At 37.2% G+C, this 21,145-nt stretch overlaps 1 protein-coding gene across 3 annotated transcripts in view; it reads right to left on the bottom strand.

The window, feature by feature from the left end:
• Window positions 1-2,914: 2,914 nt before the first annotated feature.
• Window positions 2,915-21,145, bottom strand: part of CYLD (CYLD lysine 63 deubiquitinase) — a 55,589-nt gene continuing 37,358 nt past the window's right edge. For all 3 annotated transcript variants that reach the window (XM_068992008.1, XM_068992009.1, XM_068992007.1), the window contains 8 exons: window positions 19,416-19,538; window positions 16,911-17,002; window positions 16,029-16,095; window positions 7,784-7,916; window positions 6,737-6,845; window positions 5,541-5,659; window positions 5,051-5,267; window positions 2,915-3,409 (listed from right to left, as the gene is read on the bottom strand). In XM_068992008.1, coding sequence (XP_068848109.1) covers window positions 3,225-3,409; window positions 5,051-5,267; window positions 5,541-5,659; window positions 6,737-6,845; window positions 7,784-7,916; window positions 16,029-16,095; window positions 16,911-17,002; window positions 19,416-19,538 — 1,045 coding nt within the window. In that variant the 3' untranslated portion in view covers window positions 2,915-3,224. The remainder of the gene's footprint in view (window positions 3,410-5,050; window positions 5,268-5,540; window positions 5,660-6,736; window positions 6,846-7,783; window positions 7,917-16,028; window positions 16,096-16,910; window positions 17,003-19,415; window positions 19,539-21,145) is intronic.

Genomic DNA, 21,145 nt, shown 5'->3' with positions numbered 1-21,145 from the left:
TTGTGAAGTCAGATCCAGCAGGCATGGCCAAGGATCCAGAAATTTGTCTTTCTTTCCTGTAAGATTCAATAGTCCCACCCCCTTGCCATACAGAGGAAGACACTGAGGCCCAGAGAAGTCAAGACGTTGCCCAAGACTAATAAAGCAAGAAACAGAGAAAGGGCTGGACCAGTTCTTGTCCCCTCGTCCACCACTTCTGTCACACCTCACTGCCTCCCAGAGCCCCCCAACTCGGCGCCCTTACACTTAGGCTAAGAAGCCTTTAGGAGACATTCTGTTGTTGGAAGCAGGTGGTAATCTGCTCGAGGACAGGTGCCATGTCTCATGTTCCTTTTGACACAATCTTAGGTAACAAGCGTCTAAGAAATACTTGTTGGCAGGCAGTCCCCTCAGCTAAGGCCTAATTCTGTCTTCTCTCACACCTCTGTCTATAATCATCGACACAGATGCAAGGTCATCTAGCTGGATATCGAGATCCATCAGAAGACAACAGTAACATCTCTGAATTTATGAAGGTGCCATGTTCACACAACAGGAATTTGAATGACAATGCATAAGATAATTACGTCTTTCCCTTGTTCCTGAATTATGTGAATTAGGTGAAAAGAAAAAAAAAAGTGAATCCATGGGATAGAAAGAAGCTATTTACCTACAACTTTTGGCAAATATGAATTACAAAAATCCTAAACTACTCTAAGGAAATTATCCTCAGCAATTGTAACAATTTTACGTTATTGAGTTTTGTTTCTGTCTCTCTTGGTTTGCAATGTGTATTTCCAGTTTTACAAAACATTCTTTTGTGGTTGGAGTCAAACTCCTTCATAAAGCTGATAGCAATGAGCTGAACACATTATGAAATGGGTGCCCTCCCTCCCCCCCCCCATATATATAAATTCTCACACACAAACACACACGTGTGTATTCAATGGAGGTGGGGGAACATGACTTGTTTTATAAATAAGATGATTTTACTATATTGCCATCTTGATTGTACATAGGATATGGAAGAAAGGATAACAGAAACATTTAAAAGACCAATAGAAAAATATGAAACAAAATTTAAGGCTAAAAATTAAGTAAGTCGACAGGCACATGAGTCACTGGTGCCACACAGCCCAGCCCTGCCTGTGCCCGCCTGACACACAGGGCTCTGCGGGAGCAGCAACAAGAAAGGACTGCTGATGGGGTGTTGGGGGCGGTGCTGGAGAGGGGACACCAGGGCCTGGAAGGACCCTTACCTCTAGAGGAACCATCATAGTGGGCCCTGCATCCCTTTACTGGGTGCTCCCTCCCCAGCTAATATTAAAAGAACAGGAAGCTCTACTTGAGAAACTGTCCTAGAAATGGTTTATGGAAGAGGTCCCTCCCACTAGAAAGTGCCTCCACACCCTACCCACGGGAAATAAGCGTACAACCCCACAAGTCCTCTTCAAGTCTTCTGCCACGAGAAGCTGAGCAGAACTAACCTTCAACTTGTGTTTTAATTTTTACAGGAAAGGAACTGTCTTCTCTTAATTTTAACTGTTAAATCCAGTCTTACCTAGATATAGAGTCCTAATCATTTCTCTAGAGAGCCTTTTAAAATCACATTGATAAGCTCCTACATCCATGTATTCATCCAACACATACTGATTAAGGGGTGACTGGACTTGTGGAAAGTCAGGGCTAGAGGAACCTTAGGCATCTTGCCCCCCAGGCTCCTCACTAACCCCAGGGTGATGGGGTGGGGCTGATCCCAATCTCTCTGGACCTAGTATCCAGATCACCAGTCACCCAGGTACTGAGCAAAACTTCATGCAAAAGTTAAGTACTTTTTTCATTAAAAGTGAAAAAAAGTATGACAAAATTTTCTGTACATTATGATTCATAACAATGAATCCTAGCTAATAAATACTAGGAAAATGGAATGACAAAACCAAAGGGTAAATGAGACTTTAAAAAGAAATAATTGCAGGGTTTGCAAAGATTCTTTCCCTTCTTTTGGACATTCAGTGTTTTATGAAGTCATATGCTAGACACACATGACAACCTCTGCCTTTCCATGCAATTAGGAAGTCATTCCACAAAGACACCATCGCCACACAACACGTCCCACAGCACTGACACGGACAACCTATGCTGCTAGTGTACAACAGATACACACTACAGGTATTAGCTACGAAAACATCCATTTTCTACTTATTGAATCAGGAGGAAGGCAAAGCTGCTGCTAACATTTCAATAAAATATCTGGTTCGTAACTGTCATTATCTCAAGGGATATCAGGCTGAACTTAATGCGGGGACTGATCTAAGTTCTAGACGGTCTTATCTAAGATAGTAGAGGTTGAGACAGCCAATACATCTCTTCAGAGAAATTTCAATGAGTGATTCTATATGACCAATTCATTTTCCTATTAACCTTATATTTGTATAGGAATATATTTATCACCCAAACTCTTTAATAAAATTTACTGTACCCCACTGCATAATAGAGTCTTTAAAAAAGAAAAGAAAGCTGTTAGCTGACAGTTCCTACTATGAATGGAGAGCTTCAATTGCTGTATATGTGAATACCCCAGGAAAACTACATCAAAAATGGACATTTCATGACAAAAATCACTCATTTATCTCAAAACCAGAACAAATAGAAAACACCATTGAGGAAATTTAAATACTTTTGTGACCACTACCACAGAAACACAGAAACTCAGATTGCAGACATGCAGGAATCGGCACTAGAAAGAGAAGAATTAACAAATCAAACTCAAAACAACTTTAATCACTGGATTGAAAGTAGACTCAATAAAACCAAAGTATATCCTCCTCAAGGCAACAATTAGCTACAAAGGAAAAATGATTTCATAATCTTGGTCCATAAAGAAGACACATTTATTTACATTCTCAATGGACTAAAAGAGGTTTTAAACTGTCACAATTAAAATTTTATGCTTCCAAAAATATCTTATGATCAATGCACTTAACTTAAAGCTTCAGGTATTAATAACTTCATTTAGACTTCTTAAAAAACCAACACAAACATACTTTCTAGAGTGCAAAATGCTTATTAAATACTTTAGTAACACAAAAGCAATTTATTTTTAAACGCAGGAATCCTGCGTTGAAGGATCATCACCACAAAGACATCCATTGCCGGCAATGGACGCTGAACAGAACTGCCAGCTCAAGTGAGATGCAACGTGAAAACTGGGTGTCTGATTTCTGCACCCGTCCAGATGACCCTGTTTATTTGTACAGACTCATGGTTGGACTCTGGTACATGCACATATATGCATCACAGAGAAGTCTTCGTGCACAGCCTTGGATTCTTCTGGAGTCCAAGGAATGCAGATCATCGAGAGACATTTTCAAGTACTCTCCTACTTCTGGGCATGGGGTAACTTGAGGAATGTTGAAGCCATTCTGACCACCTAGAGAGAAAAGGAAGAGCCGTATTGAGGGCAGTGAAGTTATAAACACTTTCGCTGCCCTGCCCCACCAAAGTAACTTTAAAATCCTGTAATTTAGTTAACGCTAATTTCCAGGATCAGAAAAACCTCATTTTACTTCTGATTTCTAGAAGTCCTCTGTTTAATTCTTGACAGTCTCACTTCTTGATTTCTGAAAGGATTCTGGGACCAACAGTGAATATAATTGGTCAAAAGATATATATCCTGAGCAAAGTCCAAAATCTACTTCCCAGGTTTCTCGGTGCATTCAGTCAAGCAATAATGTCACCTACACATGTGCACACACATTCAACTCTTCACATTCCCAAACCCCTTCCTGGACACAAGCACCCCTGTTTGCTTTACCATAAGCCTGGCCAGTTTAGAGCAGATCTAGTAGCTTAAAGTACATCTAGTAAAATGAATACTATTTTATTCCCCTAAGTTTAAAAAACCTATTTGTGTAACTCTATCAAGGTTCTGTTTCACGTTTCATTAGACAGCATGAGGATATAAGGCATGGTTTTAGGGACCCCAGGAAAGGTTCTTCTGCTTTAGCCTCCCAATGGCTTTTCTAAAAATATCTGAACACCTGTGCTTTTGAATTTCATGCTTAAATGCAAATTTTAACTGGGCTAGGGACATATTTACAGATGGAGCTGTGCTATATCAAATGTCTGAATGCTGAGAAAATGTTGAGAACCCATGAGGCAGAGCTTGGGCATCTGATCAAGAGGCAGCCACAAGGGGATGTCCTAGGTCACTAGGGGACCACACCAGAAGACTTGGGTCCTGGAGTGTGAGAGTGGCTAAAGGAAAAACGGGGTATGGAAGAACTGGAGGGATATGGAAGTCATATTCCCACAACTTTGCCTAGGGCTGATCCTAATCTGTAAACTCCATACAGGCAGGAGTACAGCTGTTTTGACAACTGCTTCATTTTTGAAACCTACTAGAGCCCTGGGCACTTCACATGCACTCATTAGGTATTTGTTAAATAATGACTAAACATCCTAGAAAGCAGCCTAGAAGGTGCAGTATATTCCCCAGTTCAGGAAGAAAGACATTATACATAGAATAAGCTTATTTTTCCAAAGAAGACATTTACTTCTATTCTTAGCTTTGTCATTTAGAAGACACATGGTTTAGTATATAAAAGAACATAAGCACTGAATTTAGAAAGACTGAATTAAATACATGCTCTGAGACCTTAGGCACCTTAAATCTCAGCTTTAGTAAGACAAAAACAGGAACCACTCCCATTTTGCAAGGATTTAGGTAAATGACCTAAAGTCCCTTCCAGAGAGCTTGGCACAGAAGTACTTAAGAAATGATGACTACAGTACAGAAAATGAGAGGAGCTCAAAAGTCAAGGACAACAAAGTAGAAATAAAAACTCTCAGCCTTAAAGGAAAAAAATCTGATTCTTTTTTTTTTTTTAAAGACTCTATGCATGTCAAACTATCACAACAATACTATTCCTTAGTTTCGTAGCAAGGCTGCTAATGCATCACCAAGATAATCCTGAACACTGTTTTGTTACTCAGAACAGGCTAGCCCACTACAACTATCCCACTACAAACTCAAATATAGCCACATGTGGAAGAAAGGTCTGTAAAGTACCATCCCGATCAGCCATGCTGTCGAAGAATAGCCAGGCAGAGTCGTCTTTCCCGTACTTCACAAAAGCGACATAGTGGCTTGTTTCTATGCAGAGGACAGCAAATAACTCCATCTTCTGGCAGGGGATGCAGCCGTGTCTCCAGTCCCAGTCAGGCAGATCTTTAGGAAGTGACACTGGGTTGTATTTATGATTCAGCCTCTTGGGATGAAGGTGGACCTATAGCAGAACATGAAAAGAAAGCCATTAAGGAGCCAAACTCAATGTTTGAAGGGAATGGACTTCACTTACTCTAATGGAATATGTCCCTATAAATGGCAACTGAGTACCCCATGGAAATCCATCAAATAAAGAGAAGAAGCATACCCCTTAATTATGAATTTTTTTAAGTTAATTATGATTTTGAAAACTTTTCAAAACCTGAAATCTGGTTCAACTACAAATGATTTATTATTTATTAAGAGAATATCCATTAAGTGAAGTCAAACTTACTTGAGCATTGCAGGTTTTACAAAACTGCTTGATTTTGCCAGCTGAGATGTCAGGGTCATCATAGCATTCTCTACACTCATACATCGCAAGCCCTCCACATATCCGGCACTGCCTGGGGGCTGGAAAGGGTGGGGTGTGGGGGAGTTAAGGGGTCTTTTACAATGCATTCTTTTATTTTAAAAGATTAAAAAGAAAAATTAAGTTTTAAAAAGGATAATGCTCATGGACTAAATAAAGTCTATCCCTCCCCATAAAGTATAAATTGGATTTCCTAGGATTCAGAACATTTTTAAAGACATTTTCTCTGACCAAATGACTTAAAAAAAAAAACACTCTAGAGTGTTCCTCCTGATTATAAAACTTCTACTGATGAATGTGCTAAGACACAAGAGAACATACAGAAGAAAAGTGAAAGCATCTACAATTTCAGTTAGCAAGAGATAACCACTCTTGTAATTTCTCTTATAACTTTATATCTGCATACTTAACATAACTCAGTGTGTGTGTGTGTGTGTGTGTGTGTGTGTGTAGCTCCTCTTGTAGACAATATCAACATACTTTTTCACTTAACATTACATCATGACCACTTTCATATAAAACTGGTCTTCAAAAACATGAATTTGAATAGCAGTACTTATGCTGTACAGATACACTGTAATTCACTTAACTACTCTCCTTTAGTTAACATATAGAGTGCTTCTAATTTCTTATTCATAAATATATTTGCATATGAAATCTTGATTTACATGTCTGATTTTTTTCAGAACAAATTTCTAGTGTAATATTTCCAAGCTCTTCAGACAGCAAACTGTCTTTAAGAAAACTTGTATCCTGTTAGACTCATTCCGGAGAAGACAATGGCACCCCACTCCAGTACTCTTGCCTGGAAAATCCCATGGACGGAGGAGCCTGGTAGGCTGCAGTCCAAGGAGTCGCTAAGAGTCGGACACAGCTAAGTGACTTCACTTTCACTTTTCACCTTCATGCATTGGAAAAGGAAATGGAAACCCACTCCAGTGTTCTTGCCTGGAGAATCCCAGGGACGGGAGAGCCTGGTGAGCTGCCGTCTATGGGGTCGCACAGAGTCAGACACGAGTGAAGCAACTTAGCAGCAGTTAGCAGACTCATATTCACAATTAATGTGAATGACCTGATAGACTATTGTTGAAAAACAAACTAAAAAATCTTATACTTACTGTCTTCAAGTAAATCTGTTATATTTAGTTCCAGAGAAGGAAAAATTTTTTTAAATAGTTTAAAGTCTTTTCCAAATCGAGGCATCTGAATAATCAGACATGATGGTGCCTTAAAAAAAAAAAAAGGATATATATAATTTTAGAATCAAACCACTGATAAATTTCCCTGAAATTCCCCCAAAACAGTCATGGTTGTCAAACCAAGAAGTGGTTCCACCATAACATGGATGGCCTGTAAAATGGGATCAGCATGTGAACACAGTATGAAGGCAGAGCACCAAACAGCCACAAGCCTCAAGTAGTCCAAGATGTATGGACACGTGGACACACAGGTCCGGCAGTTCAACCACCTGGGGTCTCAAAGAATATGATGACTGTGCAGAGTAACATTCTACTTTGGGTTTATATTTTTCAAAAGGTTTCAGAAAAATTGTTTTTGCAAGTATAATTAAGAAATTCATCACTGAAGGACACTATTCCTTATATTTCAACAAATAAATAATGGTAGCTATTAAGGTTTTATCAGAACAACCCTTTAAAAATGGATACAATGAAAATGAGCCACAGTGTGTGCTACTAAGATCATGAAGATGGTCAGTAAAAGAAAAGTAAATTATATTACTTATTCATTTACAGTAAGTGAGTTTGTCTTTCATTGACAGAGGAAAAGTAAACCTTCCTTTGGATGATATGCTTGAGCAAACTATTAAACTGGATAAAATGTGAAATTGGGTGAAATGACAACAGAAACCCTCACAATCTTTTTTGCTCTACGCTACTTAAATGTTTTCAAGTTACAAATCAGATTGATATTTTCTTTGGCACCAAAAATCTAAAAAGTTCAATCTTAGTATTGTCTACTAAGTTCAATTTAAAATATTTTCTACAAGGACAAAGTTGAAGCATGGCATAATTTTTAAATTTGTGTTAACAGTTTGTGTTTATAACTGTTCTCAGTGTGTTCAAAGTAAATAGTTATTGAAGTAATGGTTTTCTTAAGAAGCCTAAGGACTTGAATATAAAATATAGTAAGTAATTATCACATACCTCAGCAAATTTCAGGTTACTGTTGATAAAAGACCATTCTAATAACTGCTGAATTGTAGGAACTCCAACTTTCTCATTTTTTTCCATAAAAATTTGATAGAAGTAACAATCTTGTACTTTTTGACCTGCTGATCTAAAAATATGCAGGAAAAAGCCAGATAATTTACTTATGAAATGCATCAGAAAGTGAAGCGGTTCTAGGGGCATTTGAGAACACAAAAACTATTGAGAACAGAAATCTGCAACTCTGACAGTCAGAACAACAGGGATAAAGGCAATCATTTAGATAAAATAATTAAATGTACTTGTGCATAAGAACTTACAAATTATTTATTTTAGTTTTCATACTGAAAGTTTCCTTAGTGATTAGGAGAAAAATAATGTAATAACATCTGCAATCAAAAAGCACTTGTGAATAATGATAACCAGAAGCTAATATCATTGGTTCAACTTTACTGTTCAAAGCTAGAAAACAGTAAATTGCATTTAATGCCTTTAACAGGAAAGTCAGTTCATACATGGCTGAATGGGACAAACCCTTAGAGACCTTCCAGATGGTCTAAAGACCTTCTAGACCTTTAGAAATTTTTAATTTCTAAAATGAAGGCCCTGAGATCAGGTGAAGGATCATCCTTCCCAGCAAGTCAAAAGCAGAGCCAGGTGTAAAACCCAGGTAAAACAACTGCTCACTATTCTCTGCACTATTAGATGGTCACTCATTTATTCAACAAGCACCAAGTTAGGACCCACTGTATGCAAATCTCAGTGTTACCTTACATATTTTCCCTTCTAAATATTTTTACTAGAATGCATGAAAATTCAAGACTAACTGTACCAAAAGAATCAATAATCTTTAAATTTACTATTACCCTTTTTAGCAGAATTTCTGGCCATAGAATCAGGTAGTTTATAATCAGATTTATAAGTAGATTTCAAGATTTTTAGGGAAAAATATTAACATACACACTAATCTCAGAAACCCTGTTTCCCAAAGCAACTTATACCCTGAAATAAAGACAACTTATTTGGTAACAAAGTAGAAATTCTTGAGAAACCACGACAAAAAAAAAAAAAAAAAAAAGATAACCAAAAAATCTGAAGGTTATGCTGTACCAATATTTTAATCTATTATTGATGACAATAAAATGCCAGCATTTTTCTGTGAGAGTCAAAAAGCATTAAAAAGAATCAACAGGTAACAGAAAAAATAAGACTGGAAACAAAGAAAGCAGAAGTAGTAGAGGTGAGCAGTTACAAAACTCAGAAATATCAATAGTAATAAACGAGAGGGATGGTGGTTGGAGGGAGCACAGAGAGGCAAACATGAGATGGGAATCAAAAATGAGGATGTAATACCAACAGCTTTGTGATATTTGGACAGAAAACGAGAGGGGGAGGGGAGCGGCAACCACGCACACATCATAACTGAAGTTCTAGAAGATTAATAATATCCTAGGGTGATTAGCTCATCACTGAGAAACACATATATAAGAATTAGAGCAAAATTGATGGTATTGTACAAAACCACACACCTTACATTTCTGTTTATCACCACCCTCCCAAAAAAAACTAAGAGCAGAAGGATACAAACGTTGCATTAACTTTAAAAGAAAACAGATGTCTAGGGAGGAGATAAAAGTATTCACAGGTTTGTAGGTCTATCTTTGCAACACAGACCATAGTGGGTAGTTGACTCAAATTTTTTACAGATTCTGGATTATCTAGTAATATGGAATATAACATATTCATGTAATAAGAATTCCCAGTTCGGAAGTTGCTGTATAATACAGGGAGCTCAACCTGATGTTCTGTGATGACCAAGAGGGGTGGGTGGTGGTGGAGGGGAGTGGGAGGGAGGCTCAAGAAGAAGAGGATATATGTATACATATAGCTGATTATATAGGACGATCCCCTGGAGGAGGACATGGTAACCCACTCCAGTATTCTTGCCTGGAGAATCCCACGGACAGAGGAGCCTGGTGGGCTACAGTCCATAGGATCACAAAGAGTCAGACATGACTGAGCAACTTAGGGCACACACGCAGTTGATTCACGCTGTATGGCGGAAACCAACACAACACTGTAAAGCAATTATACTTCAATCAAACATTTAAAAAATAAAAGAAGAATCCCCAGTTCTATGGTCCTATAGTAAGAGGTATTCAATAGTACAACCTGAAGATTCCCTTATATCTGCTTCCTGATGCTGATTTTTTCCATTATTTTTCCTGGAGTGCTTCACCTCTATCCACTAGATTCTCCCCTTGGTGGCTATAACTTCAGTTTCACTCTAGCATCCCCCACACAATTAGTCATTGCTACTGTTTTTAAGTATGAAAGCTTGATATACCTACCTTTACCAATTTCTTGCTTGACTTCCTTGTTTCTTGCATAACATTCCCTTATTCTAAATTTGGTTTTATGTTACTAAAGTATACCTTGTAATAAGTCTCTGACTGGTAATTTAGTCCTGTTTCTTTCTGCTCAGGAATTTTGTGCATCTTTTTTCTTAGAATTTAAGTGTGTCAAAAGTTCTGTAAAATCTTCAGTTATTATCTCTCAAACTGTTGCTGCTTCCCTAATCTCTAGTGATTCCTCTGAGAACTACAATTGGAATTTGTCTTTCATGTCTCTTTTCTTTGTTTTTATCCTTTACTTGTTATAACTCTGTCCCTTTGGGCTACATTCTAGGTAAGTTCTTCAGATCTATCTTTAAATGAGCAATTCTCTCTTTAGTTGTGCACACTGCCTTCAGTGAGGTATCCTCTCCCAGCCATATCTATATGGCTATACTATTATTGTATTTAGTTCTTTCTATTCAGTTTCTAATTGTGTACCAGTATCACACTGCTTTAATGTCTGTTGTGCTATCTTTATAGCTTATAATAGAATTGTTTTTTAAAAACACTACAATGTTTTCACATCTTATAGAGATTTCTAAAATTGTTTTACAGCATTCCAAAGGGGGGGGAAAGTTAAGATCTTGATTATGTACAAATTATTTTATAAAAATGAACATGTTAAACTTATTTAATCTTTCTACTTAAATATAATCTTTCTCATTAATTAATCAAATCACTTTTTAGCTCTGGACAACTTTTTAAAAAATTTATCTCAATAAAATTGATTTCTTAGAATTTTATACTTTCATGAAGCATGGAATTATCCCTTCTTCATATTTGCTAGTGATAAACAAATACAATTGATTTCTCCATGATTTTATTCTACATGGCCAAATTACAAATTTTTGTATTAATACTACAATTTCTTCAATTCTCTAGGATTTTCTAGGTATACATATGTGCATGCTAAGTCACTTCAGTCATGTCCTACTCCTGTGACCTTATGGACTCTAGTCAGCCAGGCTCCTCTGTCCATGAGATTCTCCAGGCAAGAATACTGGAGTGGGTTGCCATGTCCCCCTCCAGGGAATCTTCCCAACCCAAGGATCAAATCTGCATCTCTTATATCTTCTGCATTGGCAGGCAAGTTCTTTACCACTAGTCCCACCTGGAAAGCCCAGGTATACATATAGTTATCACCATATTTGAAGAGATGATAAATATATTCTGTCTTATTTCATTAGCCAGAACTTCCAAAACATTATCAAATTATAACTGCAGTATTGTCCATCAATCCTTCCTTCCTTTCTTTTTACTCATTAACTCAACATTGGCATCAAAGAAAATCACTTGAGACACTGAGATGAGTAAGAATCCTTGTCTGTGTTAGCTTTTAAGGAAGTGCAACCTCAAAAATGAAAGAATGATCTCAGCTGTTTCCAAGGCAAACTATTTAACATCATCATTTTAATCCAAGTCTATGCCCTAAGCAGTAATGCCAAAGAAGCTGAAGTCAAACGGTTCTATGAAGACCTACAAGACCTTCTAGAACTAACGCCAAAAAAAGATGTCCTTTTCATCATAGGCAATTGGAATGCAAAAGGAGAAAGTCAAGAGATAGCTTAGAGTTAACAGGCGAGTTTGGCATTAGGGTACAAGATGAAGCAGGGCAAAGGCTAACAGAGTTTTGTCAAGAGAACACACTAGTTATAGCAAACACCCTTTGCCAACAACACAAGAGACGACTCTACACATGGATATCACCAGATGGTCAATACCGAAATCAGACTGATTAAATTCTTTGCAGCCGAAGATGGAGAAGCTCTATGCTGTCAGCAAAAACAAGACCTGGAGCTGACTATGGCTCCGATCACCAGCTCCTTATTGCAAAATTCAGGCTTAAACTGAAGAAAAGTAGGGTAAACCACTAGGCCATTCAAGTATGACCTAAGTCAAATCCATTATGACTATATAGTGGAGGTGATGATTCAAGGGATTAGATCTGGTAAACAGAGTGCCTGAAGACCTGTGGACAGAAGTTCGTAACACTGTACAAGAAGTGGTGACCAAAACCATCCTAAAGAACTATACAAAAAGGTCTTAATGACCTGGACAACCAAGATGGTGTGATGACTCACCTATAGCCAGACATCTGGAGTGTGGAATCATGTGGGTCTTAGGTAGTGTTTGTACAATCAAAGCTAATAGAGGTGATGGATTCCAGCTGAGCTATTTCAAATCCCAAAGGATGATGCTGTTAAAGCGCTGCACTCAATATGCCAGCAAATTTGGAAAATTCACCAGTGGCCACAGGACTGGAAAAGGTCAGTTTTCATTCCGGTCCCTGCTGGGAGCCAGCATGGGAGATCCCACCCATGACAAGGTCATGCGGACAGGCCTGATGGGCAAGGGGAGTCAGGCTTCAGGGGTTCCCCTGGGTTTTCCTGAGCATCTACCCCGAAACCAAAATCTGTCTGTTAACTGTCTGCTATACTATACTCTTCTGACATTACCACCTTTTCTCTGGAAAGAGTTAATTCAGAGCTCCAGTTAACAGTCTCCTGCATATAAAAAGAATGTCTCGGCTTAAAACCCCTTTGATGGCTTTCTAATCTATCTGACCGGTCTGCTTTAAACTTGTGGATTGTTTACAGCCCCCAACAATGAGAGGCACGAAGCTTAAAACATCTTAAAGATATAGAGCCTTTTGGAGCTAAGAATTAGTTTTGTGAAGAGTTTGTTGAGTTAATGTTTGCCACCAGGCCTCCATATCCTTTATCTTTTAGGCACCTGGGAGGATATTAATCAATGTAAACGGATGCAGAAATAGGAATACAGTAGTTTTGATATTAGCAATACTAGACTTTTGAGTTAATTTTCTCTTTGTTATAAATCACTGTACTCCTTTTACTTGTTATAAATTGTTGTATTCTTGCTATGTAATAATGTAACTTTATTTAGTGCTTTCTGAGAGTGGCACCAGACTTTGGGAAGAACAACAAAAATAAGTCTTCTGGTTGACAAACCCTTATCAGAAAAGGGCTGTAAAATGTTAATTGGCCTTTTGGCCAGAAGATGATGTAAATCACCTAAAACTTGTGTATACAACTAGGTATGCAGAGAGAAAGCCTGGTCTCGATAAGAGTGAGGGCTGCTGATGCTGCATAATTTTATATTATCCATTGATCTCTATGTACAAAAAAAGGTATAAAAGGCCTTTCCAGACAATAGAGGTGGGGCCAGTCATTGGAAAGACTGGTTTACCCCATGTCTTCTTTTCTTACTCTATTTTCTGGCTGAATTCCCATCTGGGGCGTGGAGGCTCGCCATGTCTACTTACTTGCCCCAGCTTCTAAGATCTCTGAGAGAGGGAGCCCAAGGCGGGGCACCCTCCGATATTCAAACGGGCGCCAGTGGCCTAACGTAGATGGTGCAAATCTCTTGTCCTGAGATTTTATTGGTTCTCCATGTAAACCAAATTATTCAGCCTCTTTTCTCCACTAAATTTTCCTACTACAGTATTTCTTCCTAATCTCTCTTTATATTTCTAATTAAATAAATAAGTTTTCCTCACCTACACCATCTCCCGTTCGAATTCCCTGGATCCACCAGGGCAGGACCCCAGGAAGTCCCAAAGAAAGGCAATGCCAAAAAACATTCAAACTACTGTACAACTGCACTCATTTCATATCTGGTAAGGTTATACTCAAAATCCTTCAAGCAGTTTCAACAGTATGTGAACCAAGAACTTCAACATGTACAAGCTGGATTTAGAAAAGGCAGAAGCATCAGAGATCAAAATGCCAACATTTGTCGGTTCATAGAGAAAGCAAGGGAATTCCAGAAAAACATTTATGTTTGCTCATTGACCATGCTAAAGCTTGTGACTATGTGGATCACAACAAACTGAAAAATTCTCAAACAGATGGATATTCCAGACCACTTTACCCATCTCCTGAGAAACTTGTATGCAGGTCAAGAAGCAATAGTTAGAACTGAATATGGAACAACTGACTGGTTCAAAATAGAGAAAGGAGTACGACAAGGCTGTATATTGTCCCCTACTTATTTAACTTATATGCAGAGTACATTATGTGAAATACTGAGCTGGATGAATCACAAGTTGGAATCAAGATTGTCAGGAGAAGTATCAACAACCTCAGTTCAGTTCAGTCGCTCAGTAGTGTCTGATTCTGCAACCCCAGGGACTGTAGCATGCCAGGCCTCCCTGTCCATCACCAACTCCTGGAGCTTACTCAAATTCATGTCCATTGAGTAGGTGATGCCATCCAACCATCTCATCCTCTGTTGCCCCCTTTTCCTCCTGCCTCCAATCTTTCCCAGCATCAAGGTATTTTTAAATGAATCAGTTCTCTTCATCAGGTGGCCAAAGTATTGGAGTTTCAGCTTCAGCGTAAGTCCTTCCAAAGAACAGTCAAGACTGATTTCCTTTAGGATGGACTGGTTGGATCTCCTTGCAGTCCAAGGGACTCTCAAGAGACTTCTCCAACACCACAGTTCAAAAGCATCAATCAACAACCTCAGATATGCAGGTAATACCAATCTATTGACAGAAAGTAATGAGGAACTAAAGACTCTTTTGATGAAGGTGAAACAGGAGAGTGAAAAAGCTGGCTTAAAACTCAATATTCAAAAAACTAAGATCATGGCATCTAATCCCATCACTTCATAGCAAACCGACGGGAAAATGTGGAAGCTGTTACAGATTTTCTTTTCTTGGGCTCTAAAACCACTGAAGATGGTGACTGCAACCATGAAATTAAAAGATACTTGTTCCCTGAAGGAAAGCTATGACAAACCTAGACAGTGTAATGAAAAGCAGAGACATCACTTTGCTGACAGTGGTCCAAATAAAGTTATGGTTTTTCCAATAGTCATGTACAGATGTGAAATCTGGACCACAAAGAAAGCTGAGTGCTGAGGAATTGATGCTTTTGAGATGATTTTGAACTGTGGTGCTGAGAAGACTCCTAAAGAGTCCCCTGGACAGCAAAGAGATCAAAACAGTCAATTCTAAAGGAAATCAACCCTGAATATTCACTGGAAGGACTGATGCTGAAGCTGAAACTCCAATATTTTGACCACCTGATGAGAAGAGCCGAGTCACTGGAAAAGACCCTGAGGCTGGGAAAGACTGAGGCAAAAGGAGAAGCGGGCAGCAGAGAGATGGTTAGACAGCACCACCAACTCAAAGGATGTGAATTTGAACATACTCCAGGAGATAGTGGGGGACAGGGAAGCCTAGTGTGCTGCAGTTATGGGGTTGCAGAGTCAGACATGACTTAGCAACTGAACAAGAACAACAAAATAGCATATTAGCAAGATTCTTCAACAAAATAACCCACACTAAAATGTAAAAAGGTCCAGCATTCAACCTGGAAAATTCATTCACTTAGACTATCTCATGAAGAACTTCACTGCATGAAATTCAAGACTTTCATTCAAGATGACAGGGAAAAGATCAAGCTATAAAATTGGAAATAAAAGAGCTAATTTAAAGCTAAATTAATTGAGTGGTGTAGCCAGAAACAGTGCTCCCATCATGTCTGACTGAATTCAAATAAGATTCTCTTTAAAGGATTCATTAATTTAAATTACAAATATATTTATATACAGTATTATAAGAAAATGACTTACAATAGTATTTATTACTGGGGTTAAAATTAAAAGCATAAATTTATATTGGATTTGATCTTCCAGTTAAGTATGATACTATGGAGAAGACTGATTTAAATTAATTTGCAGTGTAGGAACCTAAATATTAGGATCATTAAACAAACACAATATTAAGTAATCACTAAGAAAATCAATTCTACTGAATGATGGCAGTGGAAATGAGGATTGTCTTTTTTTCCAATGCTTATGTAACAATTTAAAATTACCTGATTTTTAACAGTGGTTCTACTCTTAAAATATGATGAAACAGGATATTCAGGAATTCTTCAGGATCTAGGAGAAGATAAAAAATCAAATAAATCACAGACAAAATTTTTAAACATTCTATTTTTATTTAAAACAGTCATATTCCTATATAGAATTCAATTTCATAATCAATATTATTTCAATGAAAAGAATAGTTCTCAAGTTTTCCTAACAAAAAAAAATACAAAGGATATTTAAATGTTATGAGAAAGTATTATGTGCCAAGTTTGTTATAACTTTATTGCATTTTAAATAATAATTCATATATAGGGAAATAATTTTAATTTGGGGGGAAAGAACTTAACCTTAAGTATGACCTTATTTTTTCTGTTATTTAAATAATTATCAAGACTGTAAATATTAAAGTTGGTTACAATATACTGTTAACACATTCAAAGTCAGGAGTTGAACCTCTGAGGAAATTCATTAGCTAATGAAGAGATTAAACATTGTCTCTGACCATAATCTTAAATCCTAATCAGTCATTTGTAGCTCACCTAATAACAAGGAAAGCAAAGTGGGAATTGTGGGAAATTCAGCGCAACTCTTCACCACAGTAAAGAAAACACCTCCGAGTATCATTGCTGGATGGAAATTCTCCTTATGTATTCATAATATACTAAAACCAGTCAGCTTCTTAAAGGGGTTCATTATTTCACATATCACTCATTTTAGAAGAGAGAAAGTATTTATAAAAAGGGAAGAAAATTGTACATCACAAAGGAAAAATTATATTTTAAAATAAAACCCCCAAAACTACACAGATATAACATTTCAGCCAATAATTTCGCATTTATGCCTTCAAGTTATTTTTAAAGCAAATCCTATAAATCAAAAGTCACCTTTTTCTTCAGAGGTAAATCCTGATGCAGCCTCAACTTTTTCAAGTATCTTCCTCAGTTTCATAATCTTTGTTGCACATACATATCCATATCTGTTAGTAAAAAACTATTAATTCTAGCATACATATTAAATTAATATAATATTTTACTGAAGTATATAGTTGGTTTACAATGAGCATAACACATTTCAATAATCATGTTATTTCTTATATAAATCTAGTGTCATAAATCAATATGCTTATAAGTATTTTTTAAAATACAATTATAAGCTGCTTCTTGAGGTTTAAAAATTTTGAAATAACTATTATACAGTAAAAAAAGAAAAAAATAATTTTAATTTATGATGACTGTTTTCTCTATGTCCTTAAGGAATTAAAACATTTACTTTACAAAATAGAATATACAATTTTGAGAGAAAGCCCTTTTAATACTAAAGGATGAAATAGCTACCAAGGGAAATGGAAAAGGGCAGTCATAAGAAAGTGAAATTCTAAAATCTGCAGTCAAACCAATTATCATAATTACATTTTCTCTCATCTTTGTCTGAATACAGGAAACTCAATCTTTGACAAAATTCTAATTCTAAAAATGGCTTCAGAAGACACCTTAGAGGCCACCATGGGCTTAATAAAGGCAAGTCAGTACCAGATAATCTTATAACCATTTTTCCTATCTACTATTTACTCACTCATTAGCTCTTTGCAGCCAACATATATTGAACAACCACCACTTACACAGTAATCTAAACTTCTGGTCACCAGGAATACAAATATGAGTAAGGTAAAAAAAAACAGGGTATCTGCCTGTGAGAAGCTTGCAATGGAGAAGGCACAGATTCAGTCCCATGTAAAACTAGTCAGCTATAACCTAGATATGACTGCTGTAGACAAAAAGAATCTTGATCAAGACAGGGCATTTGACAAGTTTCTTGCTGTGGACAGGGTGACAAAGTCTGATTAACCATGATTCTTAATGGGTTGGACAACAATATTCGAAGAATGTTTATTAATGGATTTATGGTGTTTTAGTGAGAGACTGAATTGAACTGAACTGAGAAGGAAATAAGGAAATAAGGAAGTGGTCACATGCCTTAGTTTTGTATTTAATTTGTCTTGTTCTAGTATCAATCACTGGGGGGAGGAATAGATAGTATTTTAAAAATTTGTATTTATACAAATATAATATAAAATAATTGATGTAAAAATCAAGACTCATAATTATCTTAAGTGAAAACTATAGTTTTTTCATCATTAATAGAATTTAAGGTAAAGAAAAGATACAAGTGGAAAAATTATTCACCTATAAATATACTTTCCTAGTCATGTTATATAATAGGTCTTTCTGAATGCTCATTATATTTCAGTGTTCTGCATTTTGCAATCTTATATCAAGATATTTATTAATTTCCACTGTTAAGAAAAATATGTCACAAAATTTAAGTTTAGTTTAATATGGACTTTACATAGCTTTCTCTCTGTGTTCCTGAAAGAATGGATTTATTTTGTGATCTACAGCCCTGACTCTTCATAGTTTAAATTTTATAATGTGACATCATCCCACATTCCTCCTACCACTTTCAAAAGCTCTTACCAGATGTCTTGTACTTCTACCACTACAAATTGCTCTCTGTGGCCAAAGAAAGACATATTTTAAATTCTTTAACTAGGAAATGACCAAAATCATCACCTTTTTAAGGGAGGTGGAGGGAGACCCAAATATCTTCCTTTAACCAAGAAATATGTCAGTAAAATATATCTCATCTATTTCTAATACAAAACTATTAAATATTCACTACTGCATAAATAAAAAATTTCCCTTGCTGCTATTCATTCAGATAAAATTAAGTTTAAGAAGCCAGATCATACCAAGTAGGCTAATAAGCATGATTGTGCTCAGTCATTCAGTTGTGTCTGACTCTGTGCAATCCCATGGACTATAGCCCACCAGGCTCCTCTGTCAGTGGAGATTCTCCAGACAAGAATACTGGAGTGGGTTGCCATGCCCTCCTTCAGGGGACCTTCCCAACCCAGAGATCAAACCCATGTCTCCTGCATTGCAGTCAGATTCTTTACCGTCTGAGCCACCAGGAAAGCCCAGGAATGCTGGAGTGGAAAGCCTATCCCTTCAGGGGATCTTCCCAACCCAGGAATTGAACCAGGGTCTCCTATATTACAGATAGATTCTTCACCAGCTGAGCTATCAGGGAACATTTTAGGAACTGCGTTGGAGAAGGTAGAAGTCCCAAGTACCTTATATCAGCTTTTCTGAGTGTATGCTACCAAATGGTTTCAACATTTCATGGCATGCCCTATGCCCCACTCTTTGGTCAGATGTTAAAGTAGTACAAGGGCCAAAAGTTTTCTTAAAAGTTAATACTTCACCAAGAGAAGTAATTCTCTCCCATTTCTCATTAAATGAAAGCAGAGAATAAGTTAATTACTGTACCAAGAAGCAGCCAATAAGACACCATCTAAAGGGAAAAATAATTACATATCTTTTACTTACATTCTCAGAGGATTAACGATTTCCGTCCTCAGGAGTTCTTGAGTTTCACTATAGTATTCTACATCATTCTTTTCTTTAGGTCTAAGTAACACAGTATCCAGAACGGAACTGAAAGCAAATAAGCTGAAAAATAAAAAAGAATACTTTCCCTCATGCTGGAAGTACACTCGTTTTTGAGAAACACATACTAAAAAGAATATGAAGAGAAAAATCACAAGAGAGAACACATAACATACAAATCAGTGTTTTTCATTAATACAGGCAACCAAAACCCCTGTCAGGTTTCCTATGGCTCACTCATTAGGGCCTAGAAATCCTCCCATGATAAGGAGAATACTAATATCAAGAAGGTAAACTACAGTGCTTCCCTGGTGGTCCAGTAGTTCAGAATCCACCTTGTGGTGCAGGGGATGCCGGTCTGACCCGTGGTCTAGGAGGATCCCATATGCGGTGGAATAACTAAGCCACTCTGCTAGAACTCTTGAGCCTGTATTCTAGAGCCCTCAAGCCAATGCTACTGAGCACACACACTGCAACTACAGAAGCCTGTGCATCTAGAGTCTGCACTCCACAACAAGAGAAGCCACCACAATGAGAAACCCATGCACTGCAATGAACCCCTGCTTGTCACAACTAGAGAAAGCCTGCATGCAGCAACAAAGACCCACTACAGCCAAAATACAAAATAAATAAGTAAATCTTTAATAAAGAAATACTGCTGCTTAGTTTATTTTAAAACAAGAGAGAGAGAAAAAGAAGGTAAACTGTTGATTGACAGTGTTAAAGGATAAAAATATACCTATTGGGAAAAAGTTCTTTGCAAAAACTGAAAGAAAGCCTACAGATCTGAGTTAACAAATAGACAACAGAGAAGAAAGTCTGGAAACTAACCTCCCAAGGTAAAAACATTGCCAATATGCAACCCATTCTAGATATACTTCTTTCTCATCACACCCTCTTGCAGAGACCTAAATTACTTTAAATGTCAAAATCAATTGGGACTAACAGCAGTTACATGCTAACATCAAAGAAAAAAGAAAATTTGGCTAACACAGTTTTATCAGAAAATCTGAAGAATATTACATCAATTCTTGCTTTTGTCAACACTTCAGAGAGACTGAAAATATTCTGCCCCCAAAATGGCCCTCCACTTATTCTTCTTCCTGCCTTTGAAATTTTAACATCTTATTAACTTCCTACTTCTTACAACATGGCTGTACCAAGCTGGCAGGTTATGCTCAATTTAACTAACACTATACTTGGTTCAATCTTCAGAGCATAAAAATTTTTGCCATGTTAAAATGTTCAACTTTGGAATAAACTACATATACAAGGGCAACCGCTTCTACTGAAAATAATTCTTTAAAGCAGATTTATGATTGCCTCTACCTAGTAAAACAAACACCCAAATCAGTCAATGACTTATGGCAAGTCCTGTTATTTGATTTGTGCACAAAGATCCTGTACTTATTCTCTTCAGTCCTTTGCTTTCCCACATACACTCAGAATATCTGTTCCACCTGTAACACCACCATCTCCTCTTATCCATCATTCAGTGCATGACTTCTTGTACTCATTTTTTGGATACAGGCACAGAAGACAATACTCAGTAGTTTCCCAGGAGCATATCAGTTCAGTTCAGTTCAGTTCAGTTCAGTTCAGTTCAGTTCAGTCGCTCAGTCATGTCCGACTCTTTGCGACCCCATGAATCGCAGCACGCCAGGCCTCCC

Source organism: Capricornis sumatraensis, chromosome 20 (assembly GCF_032405125.1).
Source record: "Capricornis sumatraensis isolate serow.1 chromosome 20, serow.2, whole genome shotgun sequence".
NCBI classification, from domain to species: Eukaryota; Metazoa; Chordata; class Mammalia; order Artiodactyla; family Bovidae; genus Capricornis; species Capricornis sumatraensis.
Note: the sequence above shows the minus strand (reverse complement) of the source record. Positions and strands in the feature narration are given on the sequence as shown.